Consider the following 23,180-nt stretch of genomic DNA (forward strand, 5'->3'; position numbering starts at 1 on the left):
ATAAAAAAGACTCCAAAAGGACAGTGTTATTTACCATTAATTTCTTTTGGGCACAAAATAATCTGAAACACAGCCAAAACAAACAGTTATTTTACTTACTTTTTATTCTAGAAGTTTCCTGGGGATCAATCCAGAACGGGGGTCAAAGACCGAGATGAAGGGGAAAAAACAACATCACATTCCTCCCAAACTGGAAGACAGGTGTGTTGAATTTATCTCTGAACTGATCAATTAGCTCATTTGGTCAGGTGTTGTGACTAGTTGGAGCAAATTCCTGCATTACCTGTGGCACTCCAGGAACAGGAATGCATACCCCTAGTCACTACCATCATGGGACTTTAATTAATTGTTTTATTCTGTGTTATAGCATTTAACTCACATAATGCAAGGTGCATTTAATGTGAAAACCATGGTATTTAAAAAAATAATCAAACCCGAAACCCGACCACAAAGAGCACTAATCACTCATTACTATGAATTTGAAAATTATTTCGTTAACTTGTTCTCTCTTTCACCAATAAAGACAACATCAATGTGTACTTTTGGTCATGGATTTATTATGGTTTACACATTGCTATTTCTAATATTGAATGTATTTGTTGTATTGAGGAATCTATTGTTTGTTCTTTTGCAACAAATGTTTTCTTTTTTTCTTTTAACTACTTAATCTGATAATTGAAAAATGTCTTTAAAATAATAGTTTCTGTACATTTACAAAGCCTACATAGACAGAGGAAAATAAGAAAAAGGAACTTTGTGTATATACGTACATGGAGGGAGCACTATTTTAACAACATTTCCATATATCTGGGTCTCCTGAGTGGTGCAGTGGTCTAAGGCACTGCATCTCAGTGCAAGAGGCATCACTGCAGTCCCTGGTTTGAATCCAGGCTGCATCACATCTGGCCGTGATTGGTTGTCCCATAGGGCGGCGCACAATTGGCCCGGGGTAGGCCATAAATAAGAATTTGTTCTTAAATGACTTGCCTAGTTAAATAAAGGTTAAATAAATATACAGACAGAAAATCTACTGGCAAAGAATGAACAGTATATTTTCCACTATTTTATGGACAGTTCCTTCAAAGAAATGACAGAAAATACTGTATAAACACAGTGACTGTCCATTAATAGACAGATATTTGAATAAATATGTAAAAAAAAATAAAAATACAAATAAAAAGTATTCCCTTTAATCTATTACAGGGAATGTCCGTAAAAATAAGGAAAAAAACATGTTTTTTAACAGATTTATACAAATATCAGCTCCATCTATTAACGAACACTGTGTTTATACAGTATTTTCTGTCATTTCTTTGAAGGAACTGTCCGTAAAATAATGGAAATTGTAACAGTAAGTTTTGGTCAGTAAATTTTATGTTTTTATATGGATTATTTTTTTTACAGTGTATGTGGCATAGGGGACTATCAGCTCTTTCATAGCCATGGCCAGTGCTGCCCCTGCTGAAGGAAAGGTCAGGGGGCTCCTTTGCTTTGTGGAGGTGATCCCTACCCTGGCTAGAGCTGGGCTAGGCTAGCCACTGAATGACATACAAACGTGAGCTTTGTGGCCCTGAGTGTACCTTAGTGCTCTGGAAGAAAGGAGGTCAAGATGGTGGAAGGAAGGGGTGAGAGGATGAAGGGGGAGGAGGTGAGGGTTTAGGAGCTAAGGGGTCTGAGGGGGGATGGGGTAGGTTTAGTGACAAGGCTCTAGTTGTTTTCCTGCAGAGGGAACAACTTTAACGTTGTTGACTTGCTGTGTCAACCTCCCCCCACGTGTTGACCTGGAGTGCAGCATATTTCGTTGTTTTTGTTTCATCCATAAACAGAGTAGAAGAAGGGGGTGTACGGAGGGAGCACAGTTAGCACAATCACTTAGAGTGATGGGTTAATGAACTTTCTGCTCATTAGTCGCTTGCAAATATGTTTTCATGTCTTCAAAGCCCTTCTACACCGCTTTACTCCCCCTGTGAGTGTGCTGGTGGCTTCTAGTGCAGGTCGCTCCAAAGGTCACAATGTCACCCTGCGTTGGAGGGTGAGGTAAACAGGGGAACAATAAGCCTTGAGGTTGATCCTAAGACACCGACTGTTTGTTAATGTCCGTAGTCTTAAGAAGAAATGGGACGTTTATTTAAAGGGTATCTAAAGTACATAAGTCCACTACACAACTACACAGCTAACAAGCCCCAATATTACAGCAAACCTAAGAACAATCTGTTGTGTACTAAGCTTAGAACTGCTCTATATGGTGATCCTGAGATCAAACACAATGGTGAAAGAAGTAGGAATGGTAACTGTATTTTCACTGGAACACATCTGTTGAAAGTCTGCCGAAAAGCCAAAGCTGAGAAAGTATAGTATGTTTCAAACAGCCAAGGCAACTTCACCAACATAAAACTTGTATAATATGAAATGATATAGAAATATTTTTTAACACCTAGTTTAAGTGTTTAGTTGAGCAGTTCCTCCTTCGCAGTCCCAAACATGCTATTCACCCAACAGGCCAGTGTCAGGCGTAGCTATCTAGCGTACCCACTTGGCACATATAAATGGATACATTTCAACCAATTATCTCCAAGAGTGTTTTTGGGAATGCGTGGCGTGTTTTGAACGGTTTGTGCTTGTGTGTGTTCTGCTCATGTTGTACAAGGAGATCATACATAAACTCTCAACATGTTGGTAAATGTGTTGGCTCATTCTGTTTACACAAGGTAATGACACATAGCTACTTCTGTCATTTTGGAAACCTTAACCTCTGGCTCTGATAAACAGCAACAGTCAGATAAGGCTCTTTCAGGGGAACCTGCTGGCTGTGATGTAATAAGGCCATGTGGCTACACGCTGCTTCATCTAGGCTCTCTCAGATCTCTGCTGTTTCCCAACGAGACCAGCCCAACCCACCGTCATCACAACAATAACAGGGAAGCCTCAGGAATTAACCTGGTACAGTGTGACTGTCTCTATCAGCCGTATTACCTTCAGCAAATAATGGACAGCTAGGTACAGCTAGTAACGTTCTGACAGACAGTAGTTTATACTGTATGTTAAGCAGTTAGTCTGTTCCCCACTTCAGCAAATGATGAGGAATAGGCAGCTACTGTAGTAAGCAAGAGGCACAGTCCTGACACTAACAGTAAGATGTTTTACGTATTAAGCAGTATAGATGGAAATTGCTTTTGATATTCCTTTGTTTTGTACATTCTGTTTTGTTGTGTACCCCTCCCACTACTTTTCATACCTAGCGGCTGATGAATGTTGAGTGCCTGAAATGACTCACTAAAATGATTTTGACCACAACACTGGAGAATAGGATAATGATGCAGAATAAGCATTTATTTTAAAGTTACAAAATATTTTAAGAAAACATATTTTACTTTACATAAACTGTACAGATGACATTGACTAAATGATTCTGAAACAGGAACTAAAAATATATTTTTATTAAATAGAAAAACGGGAGAAAAAAAAATAGAATTAAAGATGAAAAATGAAGTGTCCACATGTGTATTGTACAAAATAGATAGAGAAAGGAAATAATATAACTAAGAAATAGAATCATCATATTGTACCCTGATACGTAGATTAGGCCTCTTATGATCAAACAGCATTGTACACAGAAAGTAACGTGATGGCCTCGCCATCTTATTATAATAATAAGCTCAAATAATATTGGCCTCTTTGGTTCCATTAATAGGTCAAATAAAATTTGTACAAAAAAAATACAATTTACTTCTAGAAAAATAACTTTCAATGGCAGTTTGTTTATTAACTAATCCCGCAACTTTTCAGTGCAAATGTCATAACAATCATTCGCTTTGGAAAAATGGAAGCGAAAGATCACATTTCAAGTATTTGATAAGAGGAGTTAAAGACTAGGAGAAGAGGAGAAGAAAGATCATTTCAGTCTGGTAGAGTTGTGTAGGTGGGCATGGGTGGGTTACTATACATTGCATAAATTACGTGGCACTTATTTATGACAGGACACTCAGTACCCCTTTGAAGGCATTTCAATATGCAAGTGCTATTAGGAGTGGGAGTGTGCATTTAAAGAGTTTAGTCTGCAAGTGCTACACTGCACCATCATGCCCTGTTGGCCCATAACAAGAGTCTCCTCCTCGTCCACTTCGAGGTCCACTTTATCGAAACAAGTAGGGGCAGTACGGACTCTGTTTTCTCTGGATGAAGTGTGTGTAGAGTTGTGCACTGTACACAAAGTACCATCTCCACCTTCGAACTGAGTGCTCGCCTGCAGTACGGTCACAGACTGGAAGAGAGAACGTGTGGTCCAATGTCAACAACAACATGTCAACAACGTTGTTGTTGTGTCATCACCTCACCTGGACAGGAGTGTAGTCCCAGAAAGGCTTTATTCAATAATAAGCGCAGGCTGATACACTTTCTGTAATAATTCCACCGGATCGAATGGGACAGTCATAGTGTCTTTGACAGTCTTTATGGAAGTGCTGGTGTTTCTAATTGTATTATCCGATGAATTGTCATTGTCAGTGCTTTTGTTTTGTCAATGTTCTGGTGTGCTTCAGTACTCAGGGGGGGGGGGGAAAGAAGCCAATGTGCGGTTGACTGATCCTGGACCTGTAAGCTTCCTTAAAGGTCCAATCCAGCCCTTTTTATCTCAATATCAAATATTATCTGGATAACAATTAAGTACTTTACTGTGATTGTTTTAATTAAAATGGTCAAAAATAAACAAAAATAACTTCTTAGCGAAGAGCAATTTCTCAAAGAAAAATGTTGCTACGACTGTCTGGGAGTGGTCAGAGTGGTAAGGGGAAACTGAAAACGACCTGTTATTGTCAGAGAGGTTTGGAACTCTTTCTTATTGGTCTATTAACTAATTTAACACCTGTTGATGTCACTAGGCTGGCCAAAACTCCATCCCACCAAAACAGGCTGAAATTTCAGGCGGTCTTTTCAAAAGACTCTAAAAGGGCATTATCATAATTTTCACACTTTCACAGTATTATTCCAACCACATAGTGTGGAAATATATATAAAACACGTTTTTGACTGCACTGGGTCAATAAGCGCTTTTCTTTCCATCTTCATCAGAGAAGAGATAAAGTACCATTATTTTTCATCTAAAAATGGCAAACTAGAAAAATAATATAATTTGGTGATCAACCATTCCCTTCTCCTCCCATAACTCTGTTCTTAATATGAAATGGACAGAAACTGGCCTCGCTCAGCCAGATAAATAATCCATTAGTACATGTTTGCTTGTACCATATAACTAAATATATAAATATATATATATTTAGTTATATGGTATATGTGTATAGTACAAAAAGGTCCTTTTGTACAAGACTTTTTAACTATAGTCAAAGTTCAAAGTTTAAAAAAAATCACAGACAGTCTCAGGCACAGCCACACTCTTCCACTATCATATTGGGCACATCTCGTTTTACTATGTTGTACTCATCGTCGAAGTACAGCATAGACATGGTGCTGAGCTTGGTGGGGATACAACAGGAGTTGACCGAGCCGGGGCTCATGCCCCTCATCCGGTACTGGTTGACCACTGCCGTGTGGAACGACGACGCTGACCCCGGTACCCCCGCCATGTACGCCGGGCAGCTCCCCTCGCAGTAGTTACCGTAGTAACCCGCAGGTGCGATGATCCAGTCGTTCCAGCCAATGAGGCGGAAGTCAATGTAGAACTGCTGTCTGCAGCACAGACCTCCACTGCTCCCGTCACACTCCAGGCCCCTCTTCCTGATGCGGTGCTTCCCTTCCACCTGCCGCGCCCGGACCACCAGGAAGGGCCTGTGTGAAGGGTCTGCTGTGTCGACTAAGATAGGAACCACGTTGGACGCCTCACAGCCATCGCAGTGCACCTCAAGGTCCTGCCGCCGGCCACCCTTACCAAACACGGCCCTCACGGCCTCTGACATGGGGAATGTGTGCCAGCCACTGCGCTTAAGGTCCACGCGCTTCTCCACCAGGGTCCACCGACCTCCTCCCCCTGGCCCTGTTCCCTCCCCGGCTCCACCTGCAGTCCCAGTCCCTGCCTCCTTGTAGTGGATCTTCACTGTGACTTTTCGTCGAGGCCCTTTCTCGGAGCCGGTGGGCTGCAGCCTGAAGTAGAGCCACAGGTTGGCCTGAGACACGTACAGGTTCTGGTTCCCTTCACTGGAGATGAGGAAGTAGAGGCTGGACTTAGATGCTTGAGATGAAGTCAGCTCATCTGATGGAGAGAAGAAGAGAGGGATTAGGATGTGGGTTTAGTGATATACTGTATATTGTACAGCATGGTTCCCAAACTATTTGGCCCTGCATGTCTTGTGAGTACAAAAAAATATATATAATTGTTGGACATAAAAGACTGTAAAAACACCAGAAAATCAGCTCCAAGTGATTTTAATTTTGGAAATTTGTTCCAAAATATTCCGACGCGTAACAATATGATTTTACTGTATACAAATGTAAGCTTGGTTTGAAATTATTATAGTTTTAAACAAATATTATATTTGTTTGGGCTTGACCATCCGCCCCCTGACCATCCACTCAAGTAAAAAATTGTCCCGCAGCTGAATCTAGTTGAACGCTGCTGTACAGTCAAGGGTCAAGAGAATAAACTAACATGATTTTTAAGAGCAAGTTAGAAAAGTTGACACAATTCACAAAGTAAAACACATAGTTTTCCAACTTCTGTCTGTGTGAATGAAAGTAATGTAACACTACATCTGAGTATCATTTGTAAGAGGGAGAAAGAAGTGGACAAACAACAACAAGGTGCATGAAGCAGGTAGCCAGGGAGGGAGCAGTTCAGGTAGCCAGGGAGGGAGCAGTCACTTCTGTCTCTCCTCTCACCACTCTCTTTCTCACACATCACATGCTGTTAGCCTAGTTCCTTATAGGCTGTTTCTCCTGACAGCCCAGTTCTGGGAGCAGGCCCAGTTGGCCTCAGGTCAGATTGTGAAGACTAGCGACAGAGCCAGAGATAGAGGAGAGAAGGGGAATGGAGGAGAAGAGAAGAGGGGGAACAGAGGGGAGGGGGGTGGGACAAGGCGCGGGCCCCGGGGGGTTCATTGAGTTCGCTGAGGGCTATGTGTGTGTGTGTGTGTGTGTGTGTGTGTGTGTGTGTGTGTGTGTGTGTGTGTGTGTGTGTGTGTGTGTGTGTGTATGTGTGTGTGTGTGTGTTGTGAGGCACTGCTATGAAAACCCCTGAGCTCCCCAGAGCCTTTGAGACTGACAGCATAAAGACCCGAGTGAGGTATTAGGAGACAGCCGCGCTGCAGCCTGGAATTAAGCGCGTGGCCCTCCTAACCAAAAGCATGATGAGGCAAAACTAAAATCCATTTACATGACACTGGCCACTTTCTAAAATGAAACAATGAAGAGATTCGAAATGTCTAAGGCATAATGGGGTTTGGGGTTGGCCATATATTTTTTTAAGCCTAATGATGTCTTCCAAATTACTGTGAAAACCGAGAAGTTTCTGTTTGAGAGTTAGCCAGGATCGTCTTCGGCTGAGCACATGCTGAAGCGGCTAAATTACTTTGTTTGCAAACTGATTAGTGTGAGTTGGTGTCAACAGCTGGCCACCAAAGATGGTCCTTTGTAAAGCGACCCTATGCCTACAGGGTACTCCAGTAACAGTGACTTTAAATTAATGCACGCGCACACACTCACACCCACACACCACGCGCACGCACAGACTCGCATTATCATACACACACACACACACAAACACATACAGTGTAAACAACCATCCCTGTGGCAACAACAAAAGCACAAGGCATTTTGATACCGAACCCTCAGGGTGCAGTCTCAAGTATTTAAGAAGAAAAGTATGCATCTGAAGTGTATATATAAAGGCATTGATGCAATAACAGTTTTAACCTGATTTAACTGCTGTCCTTGCCCAAGGACATGAGTATATATCCTTGCCTCATTTCATATCATGACTTGCTGCTTGCCTCAACAGCTCCCAGTGATCAACAGGGGAGATCCTAGGCCAGGGCGTTTCTCTATCTGTGCCCTGAGTGACACTGTGCGTAAGGCAATGAAGTGCTGGGTGGAGAGAGATGGCAGTCTGAATCTCTAACAACAAAGATGCTACAGTCTGGACTGAAGCATTGTCATATTTAAAAAAATATATGTGGTGGAGTGTATCTGTAGCTTTTCCCCTATATCCCATCAGTGAAAAAAATACAGACATTTTTTAATGACCCATAACTTAGGGTAGCTGAGACTGGCCACATTCAACTGGTTGCTGGAGTGGATTGAGAATCATCCTGCTGGAAAACACTTAAACTATTTACCTTTTCTTTGCTTTTAGAAAATCCCACAAAAACACATAGCCAGTGCTTGAACCAGGCTTTAGGGAGGTGAGTTCAGGAAGGAGGTGAGGTGATGGAGAAGGTTATGGAGGAGACCAGTTAAACAAGGAGGTGTGCTGCCTGGGTTAGTGTGACTGGGGTCAATGTGCTCCTGGGCCAGGCAGGGTTAGGGCAGGGCAAGGGAAGGGAAGGGAAGGGAGGGGAGGGGAGGTGAGGTTGACATCTGGGTGGACCTCTGTCTCTCTGGATGGAGCTAGTGCTGCTGCAGCTACACCTGCCTAAGCGTGTCTCCACCTGTGCCACCAACACAAGGACAGGGCAGGCAGGTAGGAAAGGTAGGCAGGTGGGCAATCAGGCAGAGAGAGAGAGAGAGAGAGAGAGAGAGAGAGAGAGAGAGAGAGAGGCAGACAGACAGTGTGTGTGCACGCATGTAGCAGGGTGCTATGCTCATTACTCAAAGTCTGTGTCGACAGAGACCAAATGGCGCGGAGCACCGTTGCTCTGACATGAGCCTTGCCTCGCAGTCAGACACACACGCACACACACACACGGCTCTGACAGGCATCCCTTAGGCTGCTGGAGCACAACGCTCAGCTCAGCACTCCAGCAATTCCCACAGAGGGAAATAGGAGAGGAGAGGGGAAAAGAGCAGAACAGGTCAGGGTGAGCCCCAGAGAGCCCCATAAAGCGCCATAGAGCTGGACTTTTGGCCAGTAGTTAGTAAGCTGCTTTGCTGGTAGTGGTGGAGGAGTGAGTTTGAAGTTGTACTTAAAAAGCTTAACTCTTGATGGTTTAATAAAAGCTTTGAAAAGCAGTTACACATGGAAAAGCACATGTATAATGATGTATGAGCAAGGGGTGAATCTACAGTTAGTCAGAGCACCTGACATATACTCATACACACACACTTGGATTGAGTGTGATGTGGAAAATTCCATGAGCGGCTTCAGACAGGGCATGATTGACGTGTCTTCATGAAAGACCCTGTCCCAGAGTAAACCCAGCAGCCAGCCCTATAGCCCTGAGAGGAATACATCCCAAATGGCACCCTATTCCCTATATAGGGCACTATTTTTTACCGTTTTTTTCCCAGGGCCCATAGGGCTCTGGTCAACATTAGTGTACTATTTAGGAAATAGGGTGCCATTTGGCACACAACCCAAGGACTGGGCCAGAGTTAATGACATCCAATAATGAAGTCTTAATTCGTGTCTTGGACCGGAGTCACAGGGAGTTCAACAGGTCCAAGCGGCTATACCAACGACAATCGAGATGCACACATCTCCCCCTGCACTCCGCTCCGCTCCCGTGGTTACGGGACACTGAATCCCTCCGCCAAAGCGAGGGTACGCGAGACTGTGTCATAAGAGACGGGTGGTTGGCACTGTTCCTCACCTGGAACCTTGGCAGCAAGCCTCAGCCTCTGCTCCGCTAGGCGGTCATGAGACTGAATACTGACTGAGAGATAAGAGCTATAGCTGTCTTTTTCTAGAGGACAGCGTCCCACACAATCAACTCTTTTTTTTGCCAGTAACGCTCACCACAAACTCCCCTAGGCCTCTACCAGCCATCCAGAAATGTCCATCACAAACTCCCATAGGCCCCTACCAGCCATCCAGAAATGTCCACCACAAACTCCCCTAGGCCCCTACCAGCCATCCAGAAATGTCCATCACAAACTCCCATAGGCCCCTACCAGCCATACAGTAATGTCTACCACAAACACCCCTAGGCCCCTACCAGCCATCCAGTAATGTCTACCAAAAACTCCCTAGGCCCCTACCAGCCATCCAGTAATGTCTACCACAAACTCCCCTAGGCCCCTACCAGCCATCCAGTAATGCGCACCACAAACTCCCCTAGGCCCCTACCAGCCATCCAGTAATGCGCACCACAAACTCCCCTAGGCCCCTACCAGCCATCCAGTAATGCGCACCACAAACTCCCCTAGGCCCCTACCAGCCATCCAGTAATGCGCACCACAAACTCCCCTAGGCCCCTACCAGCCATCCAGTAATGCGCACCACAAACTCCCATAGGTCCCTACCTACACACCTTGATCTTTGACTGTGACATCATTAAAGTCCCTCTGCTTGGGTCCCGGCCTGTGCCTGGGACTGGTCTAGCTGCCTCTCTCCAGGCTGCTCCAGGGGCCTTGTCCCTCTTTCCATGCCCTTGCTGGCAGCCTGGGCTCTGGGGGTGAGTGCCAGCTGGCCTGAAGGCAGAGGGGGTCTAGAGAGCAGGGAGCAAAGCCAGTTCCATGGCACAATGCTGCACAAAGGCTCAAAGGTATCGTGTATAATGGAAAAAAAGCAAAGAGGCCTGGTTGGATGAACCTTTATATGACAAAAGCATTCTTTAGAAAATGGAGATATGGGCACACCATACACCCCCTCCCACCTCCTCCATCTCTCCATCCCCCGAACCCACGACTCAAATGTCTCATGCATTATTCTGAGCGTTTTCTTTTGTTTTCTCATGCTTTTTGTTCTGAATGTTGACATATTGGGTTTAGCAAGAATGCACAGTGCTCTCCCAATAATTGCCTTGCTTTTGTTCCCTTGTCATGAGTGTGCTTACATCATTTCTATTGGAGGGTGACAGCTAGGAACCCATCCAGGCTGATTGTATACTGTGTGCTACAGCGTTGCACTGTGGGACCGGCATCTCACTTTGTTTCTTAATGGTATGCTTTCTCTGCTAAACAAACACTACATCTCAAATATGATGTTCTCACTGCACTAACCTGGCAATTATTGGTTTCAGTTGTTAACAGACAATAGGTGTGTGTGTGTGTGTGTGTGTGTGTGTGTGTGTGTGTGTGTGTGTGTGTGTGTGTGTGTGTGTGTGTGTGTGTGTGTGTGTGAAGGGGGAAAGGAGGGGTTTATCTTCGGACCCTTAAGACTTAGCTACATACACATTCTTAGAAAGTTGGATAAATGGCCAATTGAAGGTTTTTTCCCTTAAAATAGAGCTCTATGCCTAAACACGTTTAACTGCTGAAATGGGATGCAGGGTGCTTTACTATGTCCTATACAACACATGGGGGCCATTTAAGGTTTCATTATATAATGATTTGTTGAATTGTTGAATGAATGAATGAATGAATGCATGCAAGTTGAATAATGTTATGTGTCATGTTGACTTAGTGAAAGACCGTTGTAATATCAGTTGAATTTTAAGGATATAGTCTTTCTTCAAAAACCGAAAACGAAAATGAAAGGCATTGGCTGTAATAGGCTACACACATCTGGGTTGAGAACTTTACGAAACACACTAGATCCCATCAGATGAGGCATTCAATCTCGATTATGAGGCAATTATATCGTGATTATGTAGGGTTGTATCCTGCGCAATTATGGCTGTCCTGATAGGAATATTAATTCCTCGAATCCTCGGAGGGGAAATGTGCTATATGCTCCTACTACACCTTTTGAAATTGAGTCATGACTGAGAAAAAGAAAGGGAGAGAAATTAGTTCGATAAATGCTCTGATTATTGATAATTAGGCTACCTGATTCGGCGAAGCTGATTATCTCCGAAGTCTCTTGCCCCTCGTTACTGTAGGCAGCCTGTCCATCAAGGTTAGGGATCTCAACCCTTCCGTCTTCTCGTAGTTTACCTGCGTGTAGCCGCCTCAGCGCTGTCACCATTGCCGCTTTCGGGATAGGATGTGTGATGTTGGGTCTTTCTCTCATTTGTAACCTGTTCAAGATGTGCCTCTTAACTGCTTCCAATAAGTCTATATCCACCCGTTCTGACGCCTCCGGCATCCCGCACGAAGCGCACGACTCCTGGGTCACGGTTTGAGTCTCTGCCCCAGTTGTGCCCAAAGTAAAGCAGATGGAAAGGATGCAAGCCAACGTGAGATTATATCTTTTCATTTTCCCTTTTTGAGACTGGAATTCCCAAGCACGATGGAGAGGAAGAATATTGGTTATTCGATACAGAGAGCAAAGAAAGAGAGTTAGGCTACTTCACAAGTTTAGCATCCTGGTAAATATCCAGCTCTGCGCCAGCGGGAATAGTTTGCACATGGAATTATGATTGATGCACACGTTAGGGTAATCCAAAATAGTCCATGCGGTTTTTGTATTCCAAAGAGGTTGCTGTCAAGAGCTAATAGATTATTCCAGATGTTCGTATTTGCTTCCTCTCGAGCCCTGTAAAGCTTGGGTCCTTTTTGTGAAGCGCACTACAGTTCAGTTCTCATCTAAAGCACAATTCCAGAGGTGTTGGTTCTTAACCGGATTTCTTGACCGGCGAATCTGAAATGAGCACCGTGTGTAGTAGGCTATCTGAATGGCATTACCGCGTCTGGCATGCCATTTCTTCAAATTTAACAAAACGAATTATTATATTCCATAACCTTTGCAAACCACATTTAGTATCTCACCGGTACGTGGGCTTTGTATCCGTTGATCAGGAGACGAAACGTTTGATGTGAAGTTCCAAATATGACGTTACCTTTACATTCAAAGCACTCCTATAAACGCAATTTTAGGAATCCAACTAAATTGCAATCGAATTCATACCCAACTAATCCCTAGATCACTGTCTTGTTTGTCTACTGGTGAGTTTGAGTAGACTATCCTATGGGTGTGTGTATGCGACGGCTCTGTGTCCTGAAATAGATGCTGTTATCTTTACAATGTTCTCCTTTGCAATCACGACACGGAGCCCACAGCACACGGAAAGTTTTTATACAGGAGTTGAAACCACGTGGGGCGTTCCACCAACAGGGCTCAAGGGATTATACACTGCTGCTAGAACTATCTGGGAGGAAAGCTCCGCGGAGGATGGAGAGAAGACGTTCCTATGGTTACAATAAAAAGTAGTAGAATACGATAGAGAACACATTTTAACCCTACATTATAATTGTACACTTCATTACCTCATAGGCCTAAACAGGCCTAAACAGATAGATTGTCATTTTGAATAAATGTGGGGCTATTTCGGCAAGACATCGCATGCTCTAAAATTGGAAGGATTTTATAAATGTTGGTATTATGGTGTCTGAAACAAACAAACAGATGAAACGAACAAACATAAACATGGACGCACGTATCACACACATACACAATGTGTTTAAACCATCGGATTTTTGTAAGGTCCTACAAGTTTCGAAAGCCAACGACATGGTTTTGTATGTAGATAACTCAGGATAGGCAAATCACTTGACTGCAATGGGATACCACTCATAATGCAGTGTTCATACTGAAAGGCGCGTGCTTTCTGTGCGCTTTTACGCATGAGGAAAAAATGTTATAAACAGCGCCACCTTTTGTTGAAACACTTTCCCTACATTATTAAAGCATGAATCTGAAAGAAATCTGCTATTCTTTTTTGAGGAAAGTGCCGACACACCGATCAGAAAACAAAGGATGTCTAAATATATCAACAAGTCCCGACCTTTATGTAGGTTAGTGGGACAAGTGAACTGGCGCATTAGCCAACATTCAAGCGTGGTCGTTGATTAGGCAACAGTATAGTTACTTTTCCAGGCAGAGGCTTTACTAGACAGTCACATAGAGACATAGGCCTGTGTGTGTTTATCTGTTTCTCTCTCTCTCTCTCTGTGTGTGTGTGTGTGTGTGTGTGTGTGTGTGTGTGTGTGTGTGTGTGTGTGTGTGTGTGTGTGTGAGAGAGAGAGTAGGAGAGAAAGAAGGGGCAGGGGGTGGTAATAGTAATTTATGTAATTAATAAAGATGAGTTCTAAACCCTATACCACTGCACAAACAGGGTCAAAACAACATGACTCAACAGTGCTTTTGCTTCATAGGCCTAGCATTGTCATGGATTATGCAACAGTATACTTACTTTTCCAGGCTTTGTTAGACAGTCACATAGGAACACAGGTGTGTGCGTGTGTGTGTGAGAGACACACACACTTCAATGTAGTTTATAGGGTTGATTGAACATTTAAAAATGTTCTTCTCTTCCAATGTACTTTAGATATCACATTTTTGTAAGGTTCTGACAGTAAACGATTCGGTTTAGTGTGTAGGCTTATGGGTCTACATAGTTATGACTTATGTGCTTTTACGTATGAGGAAAAATAAAATAAACAGTGCCACCCTTTGTTGAAACATCCACTACACTATTGAGCCATTAATCTGAAAAACCTCTGTTGATTATTTTTGATGACAGTACCAAGACGCTGATCAGAAAGCAAAGGCTGTCTAAAAATGTCAAAACGTCCAGGCCTTGATGTAGGTTAGTGGGTCAAGTGAACTGTTGCATTAGCCAACGGTCAAGAATGGTTGTGGATTAGGCATAGGGACACAGGCCTGCGTATGTATGTGTGTGTGTGTGTGTGTGTGTGTGTTTGTGTGTGTGTGTGTGGGGGGGGGGGGGGGGGGTGTAATAATAATTTATGTCATTCATTAAGCTGAACTCTATACCACTGCACAAATCGGGTCAAAACAACATGACTCAACAGGGCTTCTGCTTCATAGGCCTATTACACTCTTAATCATGCCCATATTCAGTGGTCTCCATCATGATTGACAGAGAGAGCCTTCAGACCAGGGGTCAAAGTCATTTTGCCCATGAGGCCATTCCTGTAAAGGCTTCTCTGTACCCACTTGACTGTGTTCATTCATTGCTTGTGTGTGAACTTCTTCTCCAACATGAAATACTTTCTACTAATCTGAGAGGATATTGATGGGAGCACAAGTGGGGCCCATTGACATGTCGAAAATGGCTCCAGTACTGCATGTTTGACACCCATGCTAGACTGATGGAGAAGAGAAGGTGGACCCATAACCTGATTTCCTCCTGTAATAACCCTGTAATAGCCTCCTAATGCGGCAATGGAGAGACTATTTATATAACATGTTGTGCTCTCAGTTTTGATATAAGTAATCATAATTGCCAGTGGTAACACGAAAATATTGTATCTCACCTTTTGAATTAGTAATCCTTCAGTAGAAGAACCTTGAGAATATGATGTCAAAAATCTTTGTTAGTACCTGGCGCCATCATGTGGAGTGAGAGCACATTGCATATATATGGAATATATTTTATATTTATCAGTATTTGAATAACAGACACGTATTAATCAGATTAAATGTACAGAGTGCAATGCATAAATATAATTTATAATTTTTGGTGACTGCAATATCTGTGCAACATCGAGTAAAGCATACAATACAAACAAAGACAAAATAGTTCTACGCTTTTTTGGTATGAGTAAAAATAATTACCATTAGTGCCTTTTACGTCTCTGATATTTTAAGTAGAAATTGTGCACGAATATTGCATTTAAAAGCCTGTTACATTACATTAAGTGCCCTTTAATATAGACCACAAGGAAAATTCCGTAAAACGTGTTTTTTTTTATGTGAATAAAGGCTTTTGAGCCCTCTGTGTCTTCTCTTCTTACCTAACACTAATCTGTGAGAACAATATTTTCGGTGAACAAATGCTTCATTTTGTCGTTATAATAAGGTTGGTAGCAACATGTGAAATTTGTTGCAGCTCAAGTTGACTACAAAACCCACATTGCAATTATCTCGCTATGGTCTGGCTAGCATGTGAAGTAGCTAGTTATCTATAAAATCTCCCAAACAAACTGCACAATCCATTTTGGAGTCTACAATCTCACCATGTTCGACCTGCAGATCGATGTGCCTCACAGAGTGGAGTCTGACATTTGCGATGGCACCATGCAATGCACCCTGGACTGAAGTGTGGCAGACAAATAGGAGAAATGTGTTAGACCCTCTGTTAAATTACAAGTTTCTCGAGGTAGAAATATGATCAGTGGCTCATTCGAGAGAAGACAACCTACCTTGTATGACATCGGGCAATATTGAAATCTGACATGTATGATAGACGTTTTCACGAGGTAAAAAGTCGTACTCCTATTAACTTCCAAAGTTCTGTATCCAATCTTCAAGGAAAATAGATTGAAAGGGAAACGTGTAGCTCTCGTAGTCGATACACTATATATTGATAAACAAATGTTCAGAGACACAAAGACTACTCCATGGCTGTTCTAAATATGACAAAGTTCCCATAGAGGAGTTGAACAAGGGAAACACAATACTAGACATGGTACGGATTATTATAAAAACATTTAAAAAAGCAATAAAATACAACAATTGTTAAAGAAATAAACTACAACTACACCTTTCTAGATAGGGAATGGTGGAAAATAATTCGTTTTAGACTTTCCATTTATAGTATTTCATAAATCGATAAGACAGAATTAAAAGAAAGGATGATTAGCGAAATAATACATCTTCAAATATAAGGACCTGGAACACAAAAGTACTCAATCAACATGGTAGAGATAAAACACAGAGGACATGAAAGGCAGAGTATGTGGGTATGTGTGCATGTATACACCCCTTTGAGAGACCACTTTGAGAGACCCATACACAAAGGAGCAGTACTTATGTGTTTTATGGGCCTGCAGTAAGTAGCCTATACGCAGCCAAATAAGAAAGATGAATGTGGTCAGAGACCTACTAAAGTAGCACCGCCCTCTCAAGATTCTGAACCTGCCTGGCAGGGTTGGTCCTACAAAGCCAAAGCCCCCTGATGGGAGAGCATAATATACAAGGAAATTCTCAAAGCTGCTAATGAGAACCTTGATGACCTTCTACCTAGCCGGTGGGGATTCTGGTGGGGTGCCCCCACCCAGGCAGTGGCAGTGCTGGCAACACTAGCTGCAGTACCCCATGGGGAGGGATCACACTCGGACATTTAAGAGAGGGCACATATTATTGTGGCCCTGGTGACACAAAATCATCAAAGATCTGAATGCACAGAGATGCTTGGGAATAATGTCACAAAGGGGGACCGCGTGTGGGTGTTTCAGGGGAAGGGGGTATATCTGACCTCCGTCACCTAAGACGTGACAATGGTTAATCAAATCTCCCCATTTTTACTCAATTTTGCATGTCTTCTCATACAGCTGCAACTGTATATGCATTCGTAAATCAAGGCCTTTCTAGAGATGGGCTCTGGGATGGAACAACTGTTGAGCATCTGAGTGTATGGTTGTTTGTGGGGGAAAGGGGTTGAATGTGTATGAGTGTTTGTGTGTGTGTATGCATCAAATAACTGTTGCTAGGGAGTAAAGATCTAATGGACAATATAGGATGAATCACAATTATTGTTTGTTAAAATAATAATTGCTTCCCAAAATGTAATTTTTGTTATGGCAATACTGGTAAGAGGTAACATCCTTTGCATAAACTACCTACATTATTACAAATATGAGCTTCCGGCGCCAACAGAGATGGCCGCCTCGCTTCGCGTTCCTAAGAAACTATGCAGTATTTTGTTTTTTTATGTGTTATTTCTTACATTGGTACCCCAGGTAATTTGAGGTTTTATTACATACAGTCGGGAGGCACTACTGGATATAAGAGCAACGTCAACTCACCACCATTACGACCAGACTTTCCCGAAGCGGATCCTGTGTTTTGCCCACCACCCAGGAAAATGGATCGGATCCCAGCCGGCGAACCAAAACAACGTCGCTGTAAAAGGGGCAGACGAAGTGGTCTTCTGGTTAGGCTCCGGAGACGGGCACATCGTGCACCAATGTCCAGTGTCTTGACAACAGGGTTGAAGAAATCCGAGCAAGGGTAGCATTCCAGAGAGACATAAGAGACTAACATTCTTTGCTTCATGGAAACATGGCTCACTCGAGACACGCTATCGGATGCCTTATGATTAACAAGACGTGGTGTGATCATAACAACATACAGGAACTCAAGTCCTTCTGTTCACCTGACTTAGAATTCCTCACAATCAAATGTTGACCGCATTATCTACCAAGAGAATTCTCTTTGATTATAATCACAGCCGCATATATTCCCCCCCAAGCAGACACATCGACGGCCCTGAACAAACTTTATTTGACTGTATGTAAACTGGAAACCACATATCCTGAGGCTGCATTCATTGTAGCTGGGGATTTTAACAAGGCTAATCTGAAAACAAGACTCCCTAAATTCTATCAGCATATCGATTGTGCTACCAGGGCTGGTAAAACCCTGGATCATTGTTATTCTAACTTCCACGACGCATATAAGGCCCTCCCCCGCCTTCCTTTTGGAAAAGCTAACCACGACTCCATTTTGTTAGTCCCAGCCTATAAACAGAGACTAAAACTGGAAGCTCGCTCAGGTCTGTTCAATGCTGGTCCGACCAATCTGATTCCACGCTTCAAGATTGCTTCGATCACGTGGATTGGGATATGTTCCGCATTGCGTCAAACAACAACATTGACGAATGCGCTGATTCGATGAGCGAGTTTATTAGCAAGTGCATCGGCGATGTCGTACCCACAGCAACTATTAAAACCTTTGCAAACCAGAAACTGTGGATTGATGGCAGCATTCGCACGAAACTGAAAGCGTGAACCACTGCTTTTAACCAGGGCAAGGTGACCGGAAACATGACCGAATACAAACAGTGTAGCTATTCCCTCCGCAAGGCAATCAAACAAGCTAAGCGTCAGTATAGAGACAAAGTAGAGTCGCAATTCAACGGCTCAGCCACAAGAGGTATGTGGCAGGGTCTACAGTCAATCACAGATTACAAAAAGAAAACCAGCCCCATCACGGATCAGGATGTCTTGTTCCCAGACGGACTAAACATCTTCTTTGCTTGCTTTGAGGACAATATAGTTCCACTGACAAGGCCCGCTACCAAAACCTGCGGACTCTCCTTCACTGCAGCCGACGTGAGTAAAACATTTAAACGTGTTAACCCTCGCAAGGCTGCAGGCCCAGGCGGCATCCCCAGCCGCGTCCTCAGAGCATGCACAGACCAGCTGGCTGGTGTGTTTACAGACATATTCAATCAATCCCTATCCCAGTCTGCTGTTCCCACGTGATTCAAGAGGGCCACCATTGTTCCTGTTCCCAAGAAAGCTAAGGCAACTGAGCTAAACGACTATCGCCCGTAGCACTCACTTCCGTCATCATGAAATGCTTTGAGAGACTATCACCTCCACCCTACCTGACACCCTGACCTACTCCAATTTGCTTACCACCCCAATTGGTCCACAGACGACGCAATCGCAATCACACTGCCCTAACCCATCTGGACAAGAGGAATACCTATGTAAGAATGCTGTTCATCGATTACAGCTCAGCATTTAACACCATTGTACCCTCCAAACTCGTCACCAAGCTCGAGAACAACATCTCCACCTCGCTGATTCTCAACACTGGGGCCCCACAAGGGTGCATTCTCAGCCCTCTCCTGTACTCCCACCACTGACTGCATGGTCATGCACGCCTCCAACGCAATCATCAAGTTTGCAGACGACACTACAGTTGATTACCAACAACGACGAGACGGCCTACAGGGAGGAGGTGAGGTCCCCCGGAGTGTGGTGTCAGGAAAATAACCTCTTAAGCCAGACCCACCCACTGGACAGTGAACATTTAAAATAAATGACAGTTTGCTAACATTAGCTGAAAGTTTACATTTAGTTAAAGGATGTTCACTAGAGTTGTTAGTGACAACGTTTAATGACTAATGCTAGCCAGCTAGCTAGTCCTTCATCAGACTTGGACACTTATTTTCTTACACTCTAGCTCACACTCTATTGAACTATGTGGAAAAGTCATCGTCATCTACATCACCACGTAGACAATCTTCTACAACTGCTACCACATTCACCATCTCCTCAAGACATCATTACTGGCGTACCCAAAGAGGACACATTGCGGGCTGAGACACTGTGGTGTCTGAATATTATGGAGTCTGAGTGGCATGGTTTATAAGCAGTCACCTGTAACATTAAATTATTTTTAGGAAAATGTTATGTTTGTTTTCATAGTTCATATTCTGTCTGTGACACACACAGACACACACGTTCACACACAGGCTAGAAACAGAATTCTTCTTTTTTTTACTCGTGGGTGTGCTGTTCTCATCGATGTTCTCAGACAGTGCAATAGCCAAGACCTTCGCATGCTGCGCAACAATTCCAGCTGTGTACACACGTGGCTTGGCTCCTAATTTCAAGCACTTAAAAAACTAAAAAACTGTCTAAAAAACTGTCTGCTGGGGAGGAGGACTATGTACTTCTCTTTGATGAGAGCCTTAACAGAAAATCACTTTATGGGACATGTGACTGTGTTGGACCTTAAAGCGGTCTATGAGAAGAGCACCGAAGATCTACCAAAGAAAAACATGGTTCAGATCTCCATAGATGGACCAAATGTAAATTGGTCATTTTACTCAAAGGTTGAGAAGTCCCTCCTAGATTTTGATGTACACCTTATAAACGTTGGCAGGTGCGGTCTCCATATAGTACATGGAGCATTTCAGAAGGGAGTGGAAGAAACAGAGTGGAAAGTTGATAGTATACTGCATGCTATGTACCAACTTCTGAAGGATACTCCAGCCGACAGGGAGGACTACTTTAACATCATTGGATCATCAGATCCCCACTGCCATTTAAGTTTTGCAAGACATGGTGGGTTGAAAATGCGCCGGTGCTTGAAAGAGCTTTAGAGTTTTTACCCCATATGGCAACAAATGTGAACTCTGTAGAGAAGAGATGTCCAAATACAGGCACAAAGTCATTTTAGGTGATTCAAGAGGCTGTTAAGGACCCTCTCAAGACAGCAAAACTGAATTTATTCTTGTCAACGAGCAAAGACGTGACACCATTCCTCACACGCTACTAGACCGATAAGCCCATGGTGCCATTTCTCTCTACAGACTTGTTCAAGCTGCTTAAGAGCTTGATGAGCAGATTCATTAAGCCAGCCCTCATGAAAGAAGCGTAGACCCCTCAAAAACGTCTTGATGTCGAGGTGAGCCAGTCATCCAATCACATCGACTCGTCACAGGCCGACTTGGGCTTTGTTACTCGAAGAATTGTGACAGAGTTGTCCGCAGGGAAGAAAATTGAACAGAAAACATTGATGGACTTCAAAATCGCTTGCAAAAAGTGTATGCTCAAAACTGTTAATAAACGTATTGAGATCTCCATTGAAGTACTCTCTGGTCTCGCATCTTTCTTTCTTGGATCCAAGAGAAATTGCAGGCACAATTGGAAAGATGCTGTGTACAGCTAAATTGAAAAAGCCCTGACCTACCTTGTAAATATACATTGGGTGAAGGAAGAAGATTGTGATGACATCATTCATCAATACTCACATTTTATTGATGACATTGTCCAGGCCCAACACTCAGAGTTTGCTAACTTTGATCCTGTCCAAGACAGCGTGAACACATTTTTACATGAGTACATGTCAAAGGACAAAGAGCTCAGAAATCTATGGAGACTTTGCCGCCAACTCCTCTTACTGTCACACGGGCAAGCCTTAGTAGAGCGTAGATTCTCCATCAATCGGCAGATTGAAGTGGAGAACTTGAAGGAAGATTCGTATGTAGCGCAGAGATATATAGTTGACCACATAAGAGCTGTGGGTGCCATGCATGTGTGCATTGACAGACCGCTGCTGATGTCAGTGGTAGCTGCAAGGCAGAGGTATGTGACACATCAAGAAGAACAGAGACAGAGAAGAATGGACGAGCAAAAAAACATAGAGAAAATACCTTATAGATGAAATAGATGAACTGAAAGGGAAGAAAATAAGACTGACAGATGACATAAATGCTCTCTAGACCTCAGCAGACAAATTTGCACTCAAAGCGGAGAGCACAGGCAACCTCAGTCTTATTGCCAAGTCCAATAGCCTGAGAAAGGGTGCTAAAGATAAAAGAGCACAAATAGTTGAAATAGCAACACTACTCAACAAAAAAGTGAATGTTAAAAAGTTAACAGTTTGAGAAAGGGCAAAACACTATTCAATGAGTAAGTGATACAAAAAGAAGAAGTAAATTAATCAAAAAGCCAACAACCCCAGAACACATTGGTTGTGGAAATGTTTAAGTTATTTTGATCCAATTCATTTTCATCTAATCTTTTATTGTTGCAAAACATTTAATTTATGGTCATGTTTTTGTTTATTTATCTTCTATTTTGGTCATGGTCATGTTCATGAAAAAAGGTCATGTTTTTGCTCTGCGACATGTTTTGTGTTGTTAAGCTGGTGCTAATGAAATAAACAAAGAATTACTTAGCTCTTCGAGTCTCTGTCTCTATCGCTCAATTTACACAATATATTGTTTTGCTGTGCTGTGTTAGAGAAGGCAAGAGACCACGTAGTCTGCCATCACTGTAACAGTACAATTGAGAAGTGTTCACACATTCAAGCTTCTCTCATTATAAAAATTCTCAGTGTTGTAACAGTAATTAACCTTGATCCGTGTCTCAAACTATGCCATGTTGGGTCCTTGAATTTGAGGGAATTGGGCCTGGAAAGTCCTTGAGTTTGATGTTTAAGAAGCGGTGGGAACCCTGTCTCCAGTAGGTACCAAAACATTCAAAGGCCCTTATCTCAAAAGGGAGTTTACAAGTTTATCAACTTTCAAAGTAGAATTACTTTCCCATTGTTCCTCAACAATGCTGTGTATGATATATTATTTTGGAGCTCTGAGTTTCTACTTTAACTTGGGGTCTGTGATAGATGTGATGTTAACGTTAGCTAGCTAGCTAGCTAAAAAAATGAGCTAAAATCCCAATCCATAGTGTAACGTTACTAGCAATAGAAACCAATTGTCATTGCTAGCAAGTCAGCCATTGAACTTTAGCTGGCAAGCTAACAGCAAGCTTTAACTAGCAATACAAACCAATTGCCATAGCTAGCTAAAGTTAAGAATATAGGTTCAATGTTAGCTTATTAACATTATGCTATAACTAGCAATGCGAAATGGCATTCTGAGAAAATATCACTAACGTTACACACACTTCATACATGCACGTTAATGTTAGCTAGCAAGCCAGCCATCGAATTCCAGCTGGCTAGCTAACAGAAAGCGTAACCT

General features: G+C 42.9%; 1 protein-coding gene across 1 annotated transcript; it reads right to left on the minus strand.

The window, feature by feature from the left end:
* Positions 1-3,304: 3,304 nt before the first annotated feature.
* Positions 3,305-12,984, minus strand: LOC110520286 (inhibin beta B chain). The gene is made up of 2 exons (XM_021597476.3): positions 11,815-12,984; positions 3,305-6,202 (listed from the first exon to the last, which is right to left on the minus strand). Exons 1-2 carry the CDS (start codon positions 12,182-12,184, stop codon positions 5,373-5,375), a joined length of 1,200 nt encoding a protein of 399 aa, XP_021453151.3. The 5' UTR covers positions 12,185-12,984; the 3' UTR covers positions 3,305-5,372.
* Between the last annotated feature and the right edge of the window lie 10,196 nt (positions 12,985-23,180).

This window comes from Oncorhynchus mykiss, chromosome 3 (genome assembly GCF_057628025.1).
Source record: "Oncorhynchus mykiss isolate SJ-2025 chromosome 3, ASM5762802v1, whole genome shotgun sequence".
Classification (NCBI taxonomy): domain Eukaryota; kingdom Metazoa; phylum Chordata; class Actinopteri; order Salmoniformes; family Salmonidae; genus Oncorhynchus; species Oncorhynchus mykiss.